The following is a 20,325-nucleotide window of genomic DNA, read 5'->3' as shown; positions in this document are numbered from 1 at the left end:
CTTTGCACCTAGCATCAACGTTTCTGCGTTTTGTTGACATTTGTCTAATTATAATGAAATTATAGGCTCATTAATTTTCTACTTGTTAGATTATAATATGATTTAGTCTACACGTGTCTCACAATAAATTTTGTTACGTATAGAATATAATCGTCGAAACGGGTGTTTTGTTACTATATTTCAGTGAAACGTCGCGGGTGGGATTCTACTACATTCAACTACATCCCCTGCAACTAGCGGACAGTTTCATATTGGGCGCCTTTAAAAATATGGATTTTGAGATATATTTTTGCAATTCGAAACAAATTTCTATATATCATCAATATTTCCTGGATTCTTCTCATGCATAAATATTTCTATTTCTGGAAAAGTTTTATATGCCAATGTGCAACTTGAATTTTGACTCGCGTCAAATATCGTTTGACAACGTCAATCAAACCAAACATGTCATTGTTTAGATAATGGATGCTCAAAAATTGTAAGCAAAACAATGTTTGTGATTACATCCTGTAAGAAGTGGATAATTGAAAACCGAAGATCAGCCATCATCAAAATTTGTTAAAACTCGTGTTCAGGCATAATTGCACTCGGAAATCACCCCATTCATCTTCAAACCAAAGTTAATTTCAACAATTTGCGTAGAATGTTTCAATTAAATACGCGTTCCAGTTGCTCCTTCAACAAGTATAATATCTTAACGTCAAAAAGTATTACTAGGCTTTTGTGAATAGAACAATTCTTTTCATTATACGCATGTATTTTATGGCGCAAGTCATTGAAACTTGCATCGAAACAAGGAGAAGAGATGATGCGGCGTTGGGACGCAAACACTATTTTATTCACAATGTATAATTTCCAGGTGTCTGTCTTAGTGTTTGTGGGCTCTGCCAGGATTCGTATATATATTAGGGAAGACAATGTCTAATTTTATGGACACGGGGGTCAATTAAACAACGACAAAAAAGCCTGAGTTAGGAAAAAATGACTACATTGTGAACGCTCTTTTTCCGGACGATCTATCATCACAGACAAATATGGGCTTGTTTTATATATCTAAGTGTAATTGTGTTGTTATGATATTATCTCCGCATGTCTGCGCTATTAAGTCGAGTTGGTCGTTATTAACATAAAGTCTTTTGGGAAGATTTGAAAGACTCTCTGGTGAAATGTTATAACCAGGCGTGTATCACTGGTCACATGAGCCAAACTCAATGTGATGGAATAATAACCCTCATATTGAAGAAAGGAAAAGACGCCGATAATTTAAAAAACTATCGACCCATTACGCTATTGAATACAGATTACAAAATTTTAAGTAAAGTTCTCACGACACAAATCCAAACAGTAAAGAGGTTTTATTCAAAACAGACAAATGGGAGAAAACATACGATTACTTTGCGATATAATAAACCATACAACATACAATAAAATACCTGGTACAATTATTGGATTGGATATTTGATAGTGTCGAATGGTGTTTCCTGTTCCAGTCACTAAAAGCATTCGGGCTTAATCACGGCGATCCAATCTCAAATTAAAATAGCCCTAGCTGCAGATGATACAATAGTCTTCACTGATGAGTCATCTGAAAGCATTGAAACCTTATTTCGAACAGCTGAACTATGTCAGGATGCAAAACAAATGCTGAAAATCACAAGCAATGAATATTGGAACTGAATGTGGCATAATTGAACAAAATATTCATCACAATCTCAACTGGACTTATGAGTTTAAAGTATTGAGAATTACAATTACGGCTGATTTGAAACAACTATATGAACTTAACTTACCGTTTATGTTACAGCAAGTACCAAACATTATTCAAATTTGGCGTAGGAGAAATTTAACAATTCTAGGAAAAGTATGTGTAATCAAATCATGAATTCTATCGCTATTTACATATCAATTTACATTTTTACCTGTTACTATTCCCAAAAAATTTGTTAAATCACTGAATTCTTTAATATTTCGTTTTTTATGGAATTCAAATTGGGAAAGAATCAAACGTAAAACATTGATTGGCCCAAAAATGAAAGGTGGAATTGAAATGGTAGACGTTGAAAGTACCTTTATTTTTCAAAAACTGAAATGGTTGTATCACCTCATAGATGAGTCAAAAGAGATTATTTGGAAAACCATTGAACTTTATTATTTACGTGATATAGAAATACATTGTTTACTGAAAGGAAATTTATGGTATAACTCTCGTTTCATAAAAAATCTTCATTTTATAACAATTAAGGATACACTTTGTACCTGGTACATATATAAGGAATTAACATCTAATGCCAATATCCATCTCTATAATGAACCATTATGGTACAACAAGAAAGTACAATATGCAAGAATGCCATTTTTTAAAAAAACTGAAAAGAACACGGAGTCTGTGAATTACGCCATTTGGTGAACAGGTATTCTCTATTCACTTATTTTCAACTGTGATTCGATTATTCACCGTTGCTCATTGGTTTTATTTTTTATATTAACAATACATGTACATTGATTAGAAACTGGATTTTCCTTATGTTGTCGTTTTTTGACGTTAAGATGTCGTACAATTTTTTGGTGAAGAAAGTGCATTGATGTTTCCAGAACCATCGCTATTCAAGCGAAATTCCTGCCAAATTTCGAAAAAATTGAACCTAATGTTTTATCAGGGTGATAATATGTTGTTTTGTTACTATGTTGTACTTGTTATTTTCTTCTGATCTTTTATTTTTCTTTCTAAATACTGGAACAATTGCTTTGAAATTTCCAGTGGTCAAAGATTGTATTGTTCGCTAGAAGGCTATAACTTTTATTCCTTTCCAAAGTTTTTGTGGGATTCATGGAATTTTTTTTCCGTGTACGATGACCTGATAAAAATTAGGAATAGCGCGCCTTTTAAGCGATGTGTTGCTCATCGAGGTACGGTAAGTCGCCAAGAACAAGTCGCAGGCTTTTTCATAAAGAAAGTTTCGTTACAAACTATTACTGTATTATAAACAGAAAACATATTGAAGATTTCAGTTCTAATAGCGTAAGTGTCGAGCATATCAAATGTCTGGTAGTGGAATAAATTTCATTAACCAAAAAAATGGAATTGCAAAATTCCGGACAAAAATTTTAAATTTGCATGACATTGCCTAACTTAGGACAAAATTTATGAATTGGCATATCATTGCCTGTCTTCAAACTAGTCAAAGAGTCCACATATTTAGGCTAAAAAGCGCAGTGTATTGGATTGCCTGATTTCGGACAAAATTTTCAAATTGGAACGAACATTTTAAACATACTGGTAAGTTATCGTACATTAGCTGTTTTAAAATACAGCTTCGTTAAGCACATTGCATGGTTTTCTGGGAATTGATGGTGAATTGTTTCGTTTCGGTTCTCGTGTCCATATATTTGTGTATGGCCCTCATGTTTATCAGATAATTGCATCATTTAAAGAATTCCGGTTCCAAGTTCAAGACCCTGAATTTTGCGTTAAATAGAGAGAGGACCAATGTCAGAAGGTATTATGGTAAAAAATATATTTGTGATATCCAGCAATTTTTGAGATTTGAGTGTTGTCAACTTTGTAAAAATTAAATATATTCAAAAGATATTCGCATTATATCGAGTTTTTCCAATCCCGAGTGTAAAAATTAGAATTCGCGGTTTATAGAAGACAAAACATCGCACTATGAAAATTGTAGTAACATCCATCGATGTTCCGAATTTTCTGTTGGTCGAATATTGGCAATTTTGTGAAATTTGCATTCATTTATAAAATAATCAATTATTTCGAACCTTACCTAAAAATTTGAGTTTATCGTTGAAGAGAAGACTAATATATCGCAATTGTATAATTTTGATGACATCTCAAATTTTCGAATATTTCGAAGAAAATTTGTAGAATTTTGAACTCTACAAAAAATGTCGTCAAGTCTGTAAAAATTGAATTTATCTGGAAGATGCTTGAATTATTGCAAAACTTTCTGGACAAATATGTGAATTTAAACGAATATTTCAAATTTAAGCCCCGGTTACCGGAAAATACTGAGATTTGCATGATTTGAATTTTACTGGTGTTTTTGTATTTAATATTGTCATTATTAACAGATTGTGAAGTTTACGTGAGGATTCTTAAACTTTCTTTTCCGGAGCATAAATATTACCGTTATGGTATTAATATTTCGTAATTGCGGAATTTGCAATAATATGATTGTTCAGAGACATTATTTTCATTATAATTCCATTTCTCATCCAACATTTGTCATTCCTGAACGTAACAAGTTGACCTGTATTTTCCATTTTGATGTTTTCTTGTGCATCGCTCAAGGTTTCATCTCGCGTTATCAATTTTTAGAAGTACAATTTTCATGATAAGTTTGAAAAAATCGGTTGTGCTTGAACAAGGATTTGGGAAATGCATTTTCCACACAACAGCTTTTTCTACTATTTGCACCCTGGCGTTACCGGGTCGCAAATAAAGGGGGTTACAAGGAGTATGAAGCATGCATGTCTAAAAATAAAGCGCTTTGTGCTTTGCGAAGTTTGTAACTGATGTTATTGCATGATACAATTTTTCATGTAAAGGTATAGAAATAGTGTTCAATCCACACGTACTTTCAAATCACGGTCACTACAGATGCCTCTAACCACATTGTAACACTTCTATTTGCATTTGCTTAGAATTTATTGTCAATATCATCAGATGGTAAATGCAATTGGCATAAATTCATCAGCCTAATCTAAAACTAAAATGAATAATATTTTCATGGTCGCTTGTCGTTCGGTTGATGTTGCCGGCGTTTATACACATCTGACATATCTGAAGCATCCGCCATACTTGACAATGCGGTAGGATTTGTACGTGCTAAAAATAGGAATATGTTAAACAGGAAAAAATTTGATTCAATTCAATTACGTATCTATGACTTACCAGAATTGCTTGTAAGCAAAGCAATAAGATGAAGACGTGGGTAACACGCAGCGATAATTATAATGGATCCTGAGTTCTCGAAGTTGCACACAGTATGTGCATTTGAATCCACAAGCGTAATGCTCCTTCAGATCACTTAGATGTTTCTCCCAGTCTCCTTTAATCTTGGTCACTATATCGGCGAGTTCCGTCTCCGTTTTTGCTTGGTAGGCGTCGTACAATGCTTGAGCTTCGTTGCCGAGTGGTTTGCCCATATAAAATTCAAGCAGTTTCAAATACTGTTCCATTCTGAGTTGGGAAATCTAAACATTTTTGCAAGAATTATATAAATATATATACATATTTTTTGAACAAAATTTCACACTGCCAACCTTTTCCAATCTTTCTGTAATGCATTTCAGTCTTCTTTCAAACCGTTCCGATAAGCACTTTTCGTAGTTTTCGATCTTTGTCTTTCTGGTAGATAGGCATGATGCATATTGTGCAACATATTTGGCAATTCGCTCATTGATCCTTTGCTCGTGGCAATCAATCATGTCAGTGTATGCCTTGGAAGCGCGAGAAAGGCGCTCCTCAAGCTTTTTTTCATACTCTGCAATCGCTTCTTTCTTTTGTTCGTCTAATGATTTCTGATATTCTTCTAGGGAAGTCAAGTTATCTGCTGTGATGCAATTGTTTCTGGAAATATAAAGAGCAATTGTGCCAAATGTCATCTTATGATATACTTATTCACTGTGACACTTACTTTACTAAGCAATTTGCTTTATAATACGTTATTAAACATTCGTGTCTCTCATCAACAATCTTTTTGAAAGACTCCAATGCCTTCTGATTAGTTATTTCTGCTTGTGCAAACCATTCAGCATATGTTTTCTTCATAGATTCAATTATTGTCTTAGCTTTGGTATCAAGGTCTTCTTTGAATTTTTGTTCGGTGATATTAACTTCATCTTAAGTGTAATAAAAATATTAAATTCAGTGAAACATAAAGACAATTGTGGAAAATTTTTAGGAATTGCACTAACCGGTTTCACATTTTTTCAGTTGCTTGTATTGGATTGTCCTGTATTGGAATTTGTAGGTCAAGAAACGGAAGCAACTTCTTTGGGTGGTAATTCTGTACGTCCACCATTTCCCGATACTTCGACTATAAAGAAAAAACCAGGAGTAGAATTATATTGATATATACTATGTACCTTCCATTTATTTATAATTACCAATTGGTGTAAAATTGACTTCTGCCAAAACAGAGAGTTCCGCCGTAAGCGCACTGATAAGCGCATGCGTAGCTTTTCACAAGTTCTGCGATAGCTGCAGTTAGCTTCGTAGTGTATTCATCCAACTGTGTTTGATATGATTGAGTTTCTTTAGTTTTGAAAGCCTCCAAAACTGCATTAACCTCTGCTTCGTTCCAATCCTCAGAACCTAGATGTAAAGTTCCATTATGAATAAAAGTATGTGCAAAATTCGAAAGAATAGAAAAAACTTACAATGGGCTCTGTATATGAGTTTTTGGAACACTTCAGATCTCTGTTTCACGATGGCTTCCATGACACATTTATACTTTGTCTCGTACTCTGTCACGCGCTTTTCGAGAGCTTCTTTGTATTCTGCTATTTTAGCTAAACGAGTGGTGAAGCATGTAACAGACCTGAAATAAGAAAGGTTCGAATTTTCGTTCTCTTGTAAACGGACATTTAAACTTACAGTAACCCACCTCTCGACAAGTTTTTCGTGATATTCCAGCACACAAGCGTATCTTTTCTGCATGTCATCGTTATAATTTTTTTTTGCCTCTTCCAACAATGAATCTAGTTTTGTATTATAATTTTCAATAGCCTTCTTGTTGGTCTCCTTCATTTCTTCTGACTCTTCCTGCAATCCCGTAATTCTAAAAATTCACGATGTTAATAATTTGAGTAAAAAAAGAATACGTAAGAAAAAATTGTAAGAAGAAATACAAACCTCAAATACTGCTTTGCATATTCCTCGATAGCGTCTTCGTGCTTTTTCTTTGCCTCGGTATTTTGATTTGTTGCAGTTTCATCCCAATCTTCATATTTTTGTTGCATATCAAGATATATTTTATCGGCCACTTCTTTCAATTGTTTTTTAACTTCAGTTTCAAAAACGTCGACCGTCATCTCTATAATACAAAAATTCATGCCCTCAAAATGTGTGTTTCTCAAATTATTCAGGAAAACATATCAAGATACAATTCTGAATTACCTACGAATCCATCCTCTGTGCATTTCTCTCCTGGATAGCTCTTCAGAACATTAGAGTAATATTTCGTTGTGAACCAAGCAGGACAGTAGTAGCTTCGGAAACTGTAACATCCGTAATTGATTCGGTAAAATTGCCCGACATTGTAAGTAACATATCCGCAATGACTTGGTTGGTATAAAGCGGCATTGGCAACCTGTAAACATTATAATTTTGGCAAAATTGATAAAAAGACATGAAGGGCACTATTTATCAAATACTTACGGCCAAACAGCCTAGAAGTAACAATAGAATCTTCATGATCGTCTTTATTCAGGTTGTTGAACAACGACTTGTCAAATCCCTGTTGTGCGCTTGTATATATAGGATTTCTCCCCTCCCTCCAAATTCAAGTACCAGCTCATTTGGGTTTTAATGTTACATTAGTGATCTCTTGTCTCGACCACAATGATTGAAATTGTCATAAGCGCAACAAATGTTTGCCTCGAATCGCTATGCCGTAGTTATAACAGAAAGTTCAGTTTATTTCATTTAAATCTTCCATCATTGTGCATTTAGTAAAATGGTAATTGTTAATTAATCTTTATATTGTGAAGTACATTATTTTTCAACTAATAGGATACCACCTCGGCATAGCTATTCACTTCATCAGTGCGCATTGTTTATATAAATATAACTTCAGGATTGAAGATAGTTAGTCAACAGGTATTACATCCAATTGAAGAGCATTACTAAAAACATAGCAGTTTTTCAACGACACTTTATTTTTATTATTTACTTATTGGCATACGCATACAATTATTTTAACAATCAAAATGTACGACTTTTGAATCATAGATTGATTGACGTTCTCATGCTTGACAGCGTCAATCAATCAAAAATTTTCCCTGATTATATGAGCATCAACATTGTATCTGAAATAGCCATAATGATTGAACACTGTAATATGAGTTATTTGAACATGAATTTTGCACACGAAGAATATTTCACTCGTTGTCAGTGGTATTGGAGTTGGAACTATTTTTTCACCTTCAAAATGATAAAGCAGAAATTAGTGTAGAATAGTCCAATTAATTTCAAAACGAATTTTATGTTCTGTTCAATTGCTGGCATTTAAACATATATTATATATATCTAACGCCAACCACAACCCCCAAATGAAAAGATAACGATTGAATTAATGTCGAGACAACACCAATAAAGTTGAAATATCCAGTTTCATAACGTTTCGTCACAGGTCTCGGAGTCGAAAATTTTATTTTGGAATTTGGAATTCTCAAAACATTTGAATCCTACTTCAACATGGTAAAGTTGAAAAGTACTAAATAATTTAAGTGAATTTCCATCGCATTCAAGGCAAAAACACAAAATGTCGAGTTAAATACCAATTTTGAAGATTATTATATTTTTGATGAAGAGCTGTCATATCCGTATAAATGATATCACATTTAAAACGTTTGTTTTCGATGAAGCACTTATATCCGTATGTTAGAACAAACAATTTATTTTGCATACACGTATGCAAACTTTGGAAGCAAAACGTTGATATTTCGATAGATTGATTGATTGATTGACGTTGTCATTCTCCGAGAATACTGAATCCGAAAAGAATATTTCAACTGCTTACCTAACATCTAGCGGATAGTTTCATATTAGGCGCCTTCAAAAATATGGACTTTGAGATATTTTTTTTGTAATTCGAATGAAATTTCCATACTTCATCAATATTTTCCGGATTCTGCTCATGCATAAATATTTCTATTTCTGGAGAAGTTCAACATGCTAATGTGTGTCGACTTTTGAATTGCTTCAAATATTGTTTAACAACGTCAATCAAACCAAACATGTCTTTGTTTAGATAATAGATGCTCACAAATTGTAAGCAAAACAATGTTTGTGATTACACCCTTTAAGAAGTGGATAATCGAAAACCGAGAATCAGCCATCATCAAAATTTGTTAGAACTCGTGTTCAGGCATAATTGCACTCGAACATCACTTCATTCATCTTCAAACCGAAGTCAGTTTCAACAATTTGCGAAGAATGTTTAATAAAAAACGCGGTGCAGTTGCTCTATCTACAAGTATAAAATCTCATCGTCGAAATCTATTTGTAGACTTTCTTGAATAAAACAATTCTCGTCATTATGCACACGTATGTCTTGACGCAAGTCATTGAAACTTGCATCCAAGCAAGGAGAAGAGATGATGCGACGTTGGCGCGTCAGCAACTAGAACAGGCGCGGCGGTGTGGCTCAACGGGTGAAGCGTTAGAAATACGCTCGCCACCGCACCTCTAATTACTCTGCGTAGGTTCGCAGGTTCGAATCCCATGCAGGGATGGTTATGTGCGAGCGGATTGCTGGACTCCTCGCCGTCGCTGGGTGGTTCACGTAACGGCTGGTCGGTTACAGCTTCCTCCACCACCAAGTCCATGCTTTCAAAAACAAACAATATAACTAATCACATACCGGACTTGGAATGGTAACCGGACGAGAGGCCGTGGTTCGCCATATGGATAAGCCGTCTTATCGGCTTTCTTCTCCCCCGGGATAAATATGTGAATCCTATCCTATCCTAACAGCGGTCCTTAAACTTCCATGACCTGTGATCTCCTTCAAAGAAAAAGGGTTTTCATCAGTTATTTTATTTACTATGTGTAATTACTGTTGTCTTTCTAATAATTGTAGACCTTTCAATGATTCGTATATATATAAGAGAGCAATGTCCAATTTTATGGACACGAGGGTCAATTCACAACGAAAAAAAGTTCAAGTTATGAAGAAATAACTACATTTTCAACGCCATTTTTACGGACGATCTATTATCACAAGCAAATATGGATTTGATTCATATATCAAAGTGTAATTGTGTTGTCATAATATCATTTTCGCTTGTCCCCGCTTTTAGGTCGAGTTGGTCGTGAGCGAAATAATTGCATACTTGCATACTTGCGACCTTTTAGCAGCAATGAGTCTTGCGCCAAGTTTGTAACGTTTTTTTTTTAATCGCTATAGTTATGATTTGCTTTATTTGCTCGTCTCACAATAAATTCTGTTACGTATAGAATATAATCGTCGAAACGGGTGTTTTGTTACTATATTTCAGTGAAACGTCGCGGGCAGGATTCTCGCCCCGCAGGCCTTAGGTTGCCTACCCCTGCCTCAAAGAGTGTGAACATCACACATGCATATTAAACACAAGTAAAACATTTGTTTTTCGATGAAACACTTATATCTTTATTGTAGAGCAAACAGTTTATTTTGCATACACGTATGCAGACTTTAGAAGCAAAATGTTGATGTTTCGATAGATTGATTGATTGATTGATTGACGTTGTCATTCTCCGAGAATACTGAATCTCCAAAAAATAATTCAACTACATCCCCTGCAACTAGCGGACAGTTTCATATTGGGCGCCTTTAAAAATATGGATTTTGAGATATATTTTTGTAATTCGAAACAAATTTCTATATATCATCAATATTTCCCGGATTCTTCTCATGCATAAATATTTCTATTTCTGGAAAAGTTTTATATGCCAATGTGCAACTCGACTTTTGACTCGCGTCAAATATCGTTTGACAACGTCAATCAAACCAAACATGTCATTGTTTAGATAATAGATGCTCAAAAATTGTAAGCAAAACAATGTTTGTGATTACATCCTGTAAGAAGTGGATAATTGAAAACCGAAGATCAGCCATCATCAAAATTTGTTAAAACTTGTGTTCAGGCATAAATGCACTCGGAAATCACCCCATTCATCTTCAAACCAAAGTTAATTTCAACAATTTGCGTAGAATGTTTCAATTAAATACGCGTTCCAGTTGCTCCTTCAACAAGTATAATATCCTAACGCCAAAAAGTATTACTAGACTTTTGTGAATAGAACAATTCTTTTCATTATACGCATGTATTTTATGGCGCAAGTCATTGAAACTTGCATCGAAACAAGGAGAAGAGATGATGCGGCGTTGGGACGCAAACACTATTTTATTCACAATGTATAATTTCCAGGTGTCTGTCTTAGTGTTTGTGGGCTCTGCCATGATTCGTATATATATTAGGGAAGACAATGTCTAATTTTATGGACACGGGGGTCAATTAAACAACGACAAAAAAGCCTGAGTTTGGAAAAAATGACTACATTGTCAACGCTCTTTTTCCGGACGATCTATCATCACAGACAAATATGGGCTTGTTTTATATATCCAAGTGTAATTGTGTTGTTATGATATTATCTCCGCATGTCTGCGCTATTAAGTCGAGTTGGTCGTTATTAACATAAAGTCTTTTGGGAAGATTTGAAAGACTCTCTGCTGAAATGTTATAACCAGGCGTGTATCACTGGTCACATGAGCCAAACTCAATGTGATGGAATAATAACCCTCATATTGAAGAAAGGAAAAGACGCCGATAATTTAAAAAACTATCGACCCATTACGCTATTGAATACGGATTACAAAATTTTAAGTAAAGTTCTCACGACACAAATCCAAACAGTAATGAACAATATAATTCACAAAGAGCAAAGAGGTTTTATTCAAAACAGACAAATGGGAGAAAACATACGATTACTTTGCGATATAATAAACCATACAACATACAATGAAATACCTGGTACAATTATTGGATTGGATATTTGATAGTGTCGTATGGTGTTTCCTGTTCCAGTCGCTAATAGCATTCGGGCTTAATCAGGGCGACCCAATCTCATCGTATTTATTCCTTGTAGTAATAGAAATTTTCGCAACGATGGTTCGTAATAATAAAGATATCACTGGATATAAAATTGCAGAAAACGAAATTAAAATAGCCCTAGCTGCAGATGATACAATAGTCTTCACTGATGATTCATCTAAAAGCATTGAAACCTTATTTCGAACAGCTGAACTGTATCAGGATGCAAAACAAATGCTGAAAATCACAAGCAATGAATATTGGAACTGAATGTGGCATAATTGAACAAAATATTCATCACAATCTCAACTGGACTTATGAGTTTAAATTATTGAGAATTACAATTACGGCTGATTTGAAACAACTATATGAACTTAACTTACCGTTTATGTTGCAGCAAGTACAAAACATTATTCAAATTTGGCGTAGGAGAAATTTAACAATTCTAGGAAAAGTATGTGTAATCAAATCATGAATTCTATCGCTCTTTACATATCAATTTACATTTTTACCTGTTACTATTCCCAAAAAATTTGTTAAATCACTGAATTCTTTAATATTTCGTTTTTTATGGAATTCAAATTGGGAAAGAATCAAACGTAAAACATTGATTGGCCCAAAAATGAAAGGTGGAATTGAAATGGTAGACGTTGAAAGTACCTTTATTTTTCAAAAACTGAAATGGTTGTATCACCTCATAGATGAGTCAAAAGAGAGTATTTGGAAAACCATTGAACTTTATTATTTACGTGATATAGAAATACATTGTTTACTGAAAGGAAATTTATGGTATAACTCTCGTTTCATAAAAAATCTTCATTTTATAACAATTAAGGATACACTTTGTACCTGGTACCTATATAAGGAATTAACATCTAATGCCAATATCCATCTCTATAATGAACCATTATGGTACAAAAAGAAAGTACAATATGCAAGAATGCCATTTTTTATAAAAAACTGAAAAGAACACGGAGTCTGTGGATTACACCATTTGGTGAACAGGAATTCTCTATTCACTTATTTTCAACTGTGATTCGATTGTTCACCGTTGCGCATTGGTTTTATTTTTTATATTAACAATACATGTACATTGATTAGAAACTGGATTTTCCTTATGTTGTCGTTTTTTGACGTTAAGATGTCGTACAATTTTTTGGTGATGAAAGTGCATTGATGTTTTCAGAACCCTCGCTATTCAAGTGAAATTCCTGCCAAATTTCGAAAAAATTGAACCTAATGTTTTATCAGGGTGATAATATGTTGTTTTGTTATTATGTTGTACTTGTTATTTTCTTCTGATCTTTTATTTTTCTTTCTAAATACTGGAACAATTGCTTTGAAATTTCCAGTGGTCAAAGATTGTATTGTTCGCTAGAAGGCTAGAACTTTTATTCCTTTCCAAAGTTTTTGTGGGATTCATGGAATTTTTTTTCCGTGTACGATGACCTGATCAAAATTAGGAATAGCACGCCTTTTAAGCGATGTGTTGCTCATCGAGGTACGGTAAGTCGCGAAGAACAAGTCGCAGGCTTTTTCATAAAGAAAGTTTCGTTACAAACTATTACTGTATTATAAACAGAAAACATATTGAAGATTTCAGTTCTAATAGCGTAAGTGTCGAGCATATCAAATGTCTGGTAGTGGAATAAATTTCATTAACCAAAAAAATGGAATTGCAAAATTCCGGACAAAAATTTTAAATTTGCATGACATTGCCTAACTTAGGACAAAATTTATGAATTGGCATATCATTGCCTGTCTTCAAACTAGTCAAAGAGTCCACATATTTAGGCTAAAAAGCGCAGTGTATTGGATTGCCTGATTTCGGACAAAATTTTCAAATTGGAACGAACATTTTAAACATACTGGTAAGTTATCGTACATTAGCTGTTTTAAAATACAGCTTCGTTAAGCACATTGCATGGTTTTCTGGGAATTGATGGTGAATTGTTTCGTTTCGGTTCTCGTGTCCATATATTTGTGTAAGGCCCTCATGTTTATCAGATAATTGCATCATTTAAAGAATTCCGGTTCCAAGTTCAAGACCCTGAATTTTGCGTTAAATAGAGAGAGGACCAATGTCAGAAGGTATTATGGTAAAAAATATATTTGTGATATCCAGCAATTTTTGAGATTTGAGTGTTGTCAACTTTGTAAAAATTAAATATATTCAAAAGATATTCGCATTATATCGATTTTTTCCAATCCCGAGTGTAAAAATTAGAATTCGCGGTTTATAGAAGACAAAACATCGCACTATGAAAATTGTAGTAACATCCATCGATGTTCCGAATTTTCTGTTGGTCGAATATTGGCAATTTTGTGAAATTTGCATTCATTTATAAAATAATCAATTATTTCGAACCTTACCTAAAAATTTGAGTGTATCGTTGAAGAGAAGACTAATATATCGCAATTGTATAATTTTGATGACATCTCAAATTTTCGAATATTTCGAAGAAAATTTGTAGAATTTTGAACTCTACAAAAAATGTCGTCAAGTCTTTAAAAATTGAATTTATCTGGAAGATGCTTGAATTATTGCAAAACTATCTGTACAAATATGTGAATTTAAACGAATATTTCAAATTTAAGCCCCGGTTACCGGAAAATACTGAGATTTGCATGATTTGAATTTTACTGGTGTTTTTGTATTTAATGTTGTCATTATTACCAGATTGTGAAGTTTACGTGAGGATTCTTAAACTTTCTTTTCCGGAGCATAAATATTACCGTTATGGTATTAATATTTCGTAATTGCGGAATTTGCAATAATATGATTGTTCAGAGACATTATTTTCATTATAATTCCATTTCTCATCCAACATTTGTCATTCCTGAACGTAACAAGTTGACCTGTATTTCCCATTTTGATGTTTTCTTGTGCATCGCTCAAGGTTTCATCTCGCGTTATCAATTTTTAGAAGTACAATTTTCATGATAAGTTTGAAAAAATCGGTTGTGCTTGAACAAGGATTTGGGAAATGCATTTTCCACACAACAGCTTTTTCTACTATTTGCACCCTGGCGTTACCGGGTCGCAAATAAAGGGGGTTACACGGAGTATGAAGCATGCATGTCGAAAAATAATGCGCTTTGTGCTTTGCGAAGTATGTAACTGATGTTATTACATAATACAATTTTACATGTAAAGGTATAGAAATAGTGTTCAATCCACACGTACTTTCAAATCCCGGTCACTACAGATGCCTCTAACCAGTGTTCCCTCTAAGGTGTGCGCGTGTGCGCGCGCACACAGCTTTCAGAGGCTGCGCACACGCATAGATTTACTGCGCACAGACGTATTTCGATGTAATGTAACAATTTTCTCGGTTGGTAGGTTGAGAAAGTTTGTTGTTGGCCCACCCATTACCCGGTTAGAACGCCAAAATTTCTTCATTGGTTTTTGCACAAATATTAGCCATTTCCAAAAAAGTGCGCACATACCAAAATTTCTGCGCACACATACTACAAGAAATTAGAGGGAACATTGCCTCTAACCACATTTTAACACTTCTATTTGCATTTGCTTAGAATTTATTGTCAATATCATCAGATGGTAAATGCAATTGGCATAAATTCATCAGCCTAATCTAAAACTAAAATGAATAATATTTTCATGGTCGCTTGTCGTTCGGTTGATGTTGCCGGCGTTTATACACATCTGACATATCTGAAGCATCCGCCATACTTGACAATGCGGTAGGATTTGTACGTGCTAAAAATAGGAATATGTTAAACAGGAAAAAATTTGATTCAATTCAATTACGTATCTATGACTTACCAGAATTGCTTGTAAGCAAAGCAATAAGATGAAGACGTGGGTAACACGCAGCGATAATTATAATGGATCCTGAGTTCTCGAAGTTGCACACAGTATGTGCATTTGAATCCACAAGCGTAATGCTCCTTCAGATCACTTAGATGTTTCTCCCAGTCTCCTTTAATCTTGGTCACTATATCGGCGAGTTCCGTCTCCGTTTTTGCTTGGTAGGCGTCGTACAATGCTTGAGCTTCGTTGCCGAGTGGTTTGCCCATATAAAATTCAAGCAGTTTCAAATACTGTTCCATTCTGAGTTGGGAAATCTAAACATTTTTGCAAGAATTATATAAATATATATACATATTTTTTGAACAAAATTTCACACTGCCAACCTTTTCCAATCTTTCTGTAATGCATTTCAGTCTTCTTTCAAACCGTTCCGATAAGCACTTTTCGTAGTTTTCGATCTTTGTCTTTCTGGTAGATAGGCATGATGCATATTGTGCAACATATTTGGCAATTCGCTCATTGATCCTTTGCTCGTGGCAATCAATCATGTCAGTGTATGCCTTGGAAGCGCGAGAAAGGCGCTCCTCAAGCTTTTTTTCATACTCTGCAATCGCTTCTTTCTTTTGTTCGTCTAATGATTTCTGATATTCTTCTAGGGAAGTCAAGTTATCTGCTGTGATGCAATTGTTTCTGGAAATATAAAGAGCAATTGTGCCAAATGTCATCTTATGATATACTTATTCACTGTGACACTTACTTTACTAAGCAATTTGCTTTATAATACGTTATTAAACATTCGTGTCTCTCATCAACAATCTTTTTGAAAGACTCCAATGCCTTCTGATTAGTTATTTCTGCTTGTGCAAACCATTCAGCATATGTTTTCTTCATAGATTCAATTATTGTCTTAGCTTTGGTATCAAGGTCTTCTTTGAATTTTTGTTCGGTGATATTAACTTCATCTTAAGAGTAATAAAAATATTAAATTCAGTGAAACATAAAGACAATTGTGGAAAATTTTTAGGAATTGCACTAACCGGTTTCACATTTTTTCAGTTGCTTGTATTGGATTGTCCTGTATTGGAATTTGTAGGTCAAGAAACGGAAGCAACTTCTTTGGGTGGTAATTCTGTACGTCCACCATTTCCCGATACTTCGACTAAAAGAAAAAACCAGGAGTAGAATTATATTGATATATACTATGTACCTTCCATTTATTTATAATTACCAATTGGTGTAAAATTGACTTCTGCCAAAACAGAGAGTTCCGCCGTAAGCGCACTGATAAGCGCATGCGTAGCTTTTCACAAGTTCTGCGATAGCTGCAGTTAGCTTCGTAGTGTATTCATCCAACTGTGTTTGATATGATTGAGTTTCTTTAGTTTTGAAAGCCTCCAAAACTGCATTAACCTCTGCTTCGTTCCAATCCTCAGAACCTAGATGTAAAGTTCCATTATGAATAAAAGTATGTGCAAAATTCGAAAGAATAGAAAAAACTTACAATGGGCTCTGTATATGAGTTTTTGGAACACTTCAGATCTCTGTTTCACGATGGCTTCCATGACACATTTATACTTTGTCTCGTACTCTGTCACGCGCTTTTCGAGAGCTTCTTTGTATTCTGCTATTTTAGCTAAACGAGTGGTGAAGCATGTAACAGACCTGAAATAAGAAAGGTTCGAATTTTCGTTCTCTTGTAAACGGACATTTAAACTTACAGTAACCCACCTCTCGACAAGTTTTTCGTGATATTCCAGCACACAAGCGTATCTTTTCTGCATGTCATCGTTATAATTTTTTTTTGCCTCTTCCAACAATGAATCTAGTTTTGTATTATAATTTTCAATAGCCTTCTTGTTGGTCTCCTTCATTTCTTCTGACTCTTCCTGCAATCCCGTAATTCTAAAAATTCACGATGTTAATAATTTGAGTAAAAAAAGAATACGTAAGAAAAAATTGTAAGAAGAAATACAAACCTCAAATACTGCTTTGCATATTCCTCGATAGCGTCTTCGTGCTTTTTCTTTGCCTCGGTATTTTGATTTGTTGCAGTTTCATCCCAATCTTCATATTTTTGTTGCATATCAAGATATATTTTATCGGCCACTTCTTTCAATTGTTTTTTAACTTCAGCTTCAAAAACGTCGACCGTCATCTCTATAATACAAAAATTCATGCCCTCAAAATGTGTGTTTCTCAAATTATTCAGGAAAACATATCAAGATACAATTCTGAATTACCTACGAATCCATCCTCTGTGCATTTCTCTCCTGGATAGCTCTTCAGAACATTAGAGTAATATTTCGTTGTGAACCAAGCAGGACAGTAGTAGCTTCGGAAACTGTAACATCCGTAATTGATTCGGTAAAATTGCCCGACATTGTAAGTAACATATCCGCAATGACTTGGTTGGTATAAAGCGGCATTGGCAACCTGTAAACATTATAATTTTGGCAAAATTGATAAAAAGACATGAAGGGCACTATTTATCAAATACTTACGGCCAAACAGCCTAGAAGTAACAATAGAATCTTCATGATCGTCTTTATTCAGGTTGTTGAACAACGACTTGTCAAATCCCTGTTGTGCGCTTGTATATATAGGATTTCTCCCCTCCCTCCAAATTCAAGTACCAGCTCATTTGGGTTTTAATGTTACATTAGTGATCTCTTGTCTCGACCACAATGATTGAAATTGTCATAAGCGCAACAAATGTTTGCCTCGAATCGCTATGCCGTAGTTATAACAGAAAGTTCAGTTTATTTCATTTAAATCTTCCATCATTGTGCATTTAGTAAAATGGTAATTGTTAATTAATCTTTATATTGTGAAGTACATTATTTTTCAACTAATGGGATACCACCTCGGCATAGCTATTCACTTCATCAGTGCGCATTGTTTATATAAATATAACTTCAGGATTGAAGATAGTTAGTCAACAGGTATTACATCCAATTGAAGAGCATTACTAAAAACATAGCAGTTTTTCAACGACACTTTATTTTTATTATTTACTTATTGGCATACGCATACAATTATTTTAACAATCAAAATGTACGACTTTTGAATCATAGATTGATTGACGTTCTCATGCTTGACAGCGTCAATCAATCAAAAATTTTCCCTGATTATATGAGCATCAACATTGTATCTGAAATAGCCATAATGATTGAACACTGTAATATGAGTTATTTGAACATGAATTTTGCACACGAAGAATATTTCACTCGTTGTCAGTGGTATTGGAGTTGGAACTATTTTTTCACCTTCAAAATGATAAAGCAGAAATTAGTGTAGAATAGTCCAATTAATTTCAAAACGAATTTTATGTTCTGTTCAATTGCTGGCATTTAAACATATATTATATATATCTAACGCCAACCACAACCCCCAAATGAAAAGATAACGATTGAATTAATGTCGAGACAACACCAATAAAGTTGAAATATCCAGTTTCATAACGTTTCGTCACAGGTCTCGGAGTCGAAAATTTTATTTTGGAATTTGGAATTCTCAAAACATTTGAATCCTACTTCAACATGGTAAAGTTGAAAAGTACTAAATAATTTAAGTGAATTTCCATCGCATTCAAGGCAAAAACACAAAATGTCGAGTTAAATACCAATTTTGAAGATTATTATATTTTTGATGAAGAGCTGTCATATCCGTATAAATGATATCACATTTAAAACGTTTGTTTTCGATGAAGCACTTATATCCGTATGTTAGAACAAACAATTTATTTTGCATACACGTATGCAAACTTTGGAAGCAAAACGTTGATATTTCGATAGATTGATTGATTGATTGACGTTGTCATTCTCCGAGAATACTGAATCCGAAAAGAATATTTCAACTGCTTACCTAACATCTAGCGGATAGTTTCATATTAGGCGCCTTCAAAAATATGGACTTTGAGATATTTTTTTTGTAATTCGAACGAAATTTCCATACTTCATCAATATTTTCCGGATTCTGCTCATGCATAAATATTTCTATTTCTGGAGAAGTTCAACATGCTAATGTGTGTCGACTTTTGAATTGCTTCAAATATTGTTTAACAACGTCAATCAAACCAAACATGTCTTTGTTTAGATAATAGATGCTCACAAATTGTAAGCAAAACAATGTTTGTGATTACACCCTTTAAGAAGTGGATAATCGAAAACCGAGAATCAGCCATCATCAAAATTTGTTAGAACTCGTGTTCAGGCATAATTGCACTCGAACATCACTTCATTCATCTTCAAACCGAAGTCAGTTTCAACAATTTGCGAAGAATGTTTAATAAAAAACGCGGTGCAGTTGCTCTATCTACAAGTATAAAATCTCATCGTCGAAATCTATTTGTAGACTTTCTTGAATAAAACAATTCTCGTCATTATGCACACGTATGTCTTGACGCAAGTCATTGAAACTTGCATCCAAGCAAGGAGAAGAGATGATGCGACGTTGGCGCGTCAGCAACTAGAACAGGCGCGGCGGTGTGGCTCAACGGGTGAAGCGTTAGAAATACGCTCGCCACCGCACCTCTAATTACTCTGCGTAGGTTCGCAGGTTCGAATCCCATGCAGGGATGGTTATGTGCGAGCGGATTGCTGGACTCCTCGCCGTCGCTGGGTGGTTCACGTAACGGCTGGTCGGTTACAGCTTCCTCCACCACCAAGTCCATGCTTTCAAAAACAAACAATATAACTAATCACATACCGGACTTGGAATGGTAACCGGACGAG

At 34.4% G+C, this 20,325-nt stretch overlaps 2 protein-coding genes across 2 annotated transcripts; both read right to left on the bottom strand.

Annotated features, from left to right (window-relative positions):
* Nucleotides 1-4,639: 4,639 nt before the first annotated feature.
* LOC144430511 (uncharacterized) lies at nt 4,640-7,554 on the bottom strand. The gene is made up of 11 exons (XM_078118503.1): nt 7,400-7,554; nt 7,139-7,331; nt 6,875-7,055; nt 6,627-6,800; nt 6,400-6,560; nt 6,127-6,334; nt 5,935-6,056; nt 5,655-5,859; nt 5,281-5,587; nt 4,910-5,211; nt 4,640-4,843 (listed from the first exon to the last, which is right to left on the bottom strand). Exons 1-11 carry the CDS (start codon nt 7,433-7,435, stop codon nt 4,780-4,782), a joined length of 1,953 nt encoding a protein of 650 aa, XP_077974629.1. The 5' UTR covers nt 7,436-7,554; the 3' UTR covers nt 4,640-4,779.
* Nucleotides 7,555-15,334: 7,780 nt separating this feature from the next.
* Nucleotides 15,335-18,249, bottom strand: LOC144411706 (uncharacterized). The gene is made up of 11 exons (XM_039397234.2): nt 18,094-18,249; nt 17,833-18,025; nt 17,569-17,749; nt 17,321-17,494; nt 17,094-17,254; nt 16,821-17,028; nt 16,630-16,751; nt 16,350-16,554; nt 15,976-16,282; nt 15,605-15,906; nt 15,335-15,538 (listed from the first exon to the last, which is right to left on the bottom strand). Exons 1-11 carry the CDS (start codon nt 18,127-18,129, stop codon nt 15,475-15,477), a joined length of 1,953 nt encoding a protein of 650 aa, XP_039253168.2. The 5' UTR covers nt 18,130-18,249; the 3' UTR covers nt 15,335-15,474.
* Nucleotides 18,250-20,325: the final 2,076 nt, after the last annotated feature.

This window comes from Styela clava, chromosome 12 (assembly GCF_964204865.1).
Source record: "Styela clava chromosome 12, kaStyClav1.hap1.2, whole genome shotgun sequence".
In the NCBI taxonomy this organism is placed as follows: domain Eukaryota; kingdom Metazoa; phylum Chordata; class Ascidiacea; order Stolidobranchia; family Styelidae; genus Styela; species Styela clava.
This window is presented reverse-complemented; position numbering and strand designations above follow the sequence as displayed.

Bases quoted from the DNA above. Each gene is read 5' to 3' on its own strand.
- LOC144430511 (XM_078118503.1), bottom strand. From the start codon at position 7,435: ATGAAGATTCTATTGTTACTTCTAGGCTGTTTGGCC. The intron at 7,332-7,399 runs GTAAGTATTTGA...TAATGTTTACAG, and splicing joins TACTTCTAGGCTGTTTGGCC to GTTGCCAATGCCGCTTTATA. The intron at 6,057-6,126 runs GTAATTATAAAT...TTTTCTTTATAG, and splicing joins AGTCAATTTTACACCAATTG to TCGAAGTATCGGGAAATGGT.
- LOC144411706 (XM_039397234.2), bottom strand. From the start codon at position 18,129: ATGAAGATTCTATTGTTACTTCTAGGCTGTTTGGCC. The intron at 17,255-17,320 runs GTGGGTTACTGT...TTCTTATTTCAG, and splicing joins CACGAAAAACTTGTCGAGAG to GTCTGTTACATGCTTCACCA. The intron at 16,555-16,629 runs GTTAGTGCAATT...ATTACTCTTAAG, and splicing joins ACTGAAAAAATGTGAAACCG to ATGAAGTTAATATCACCGAA.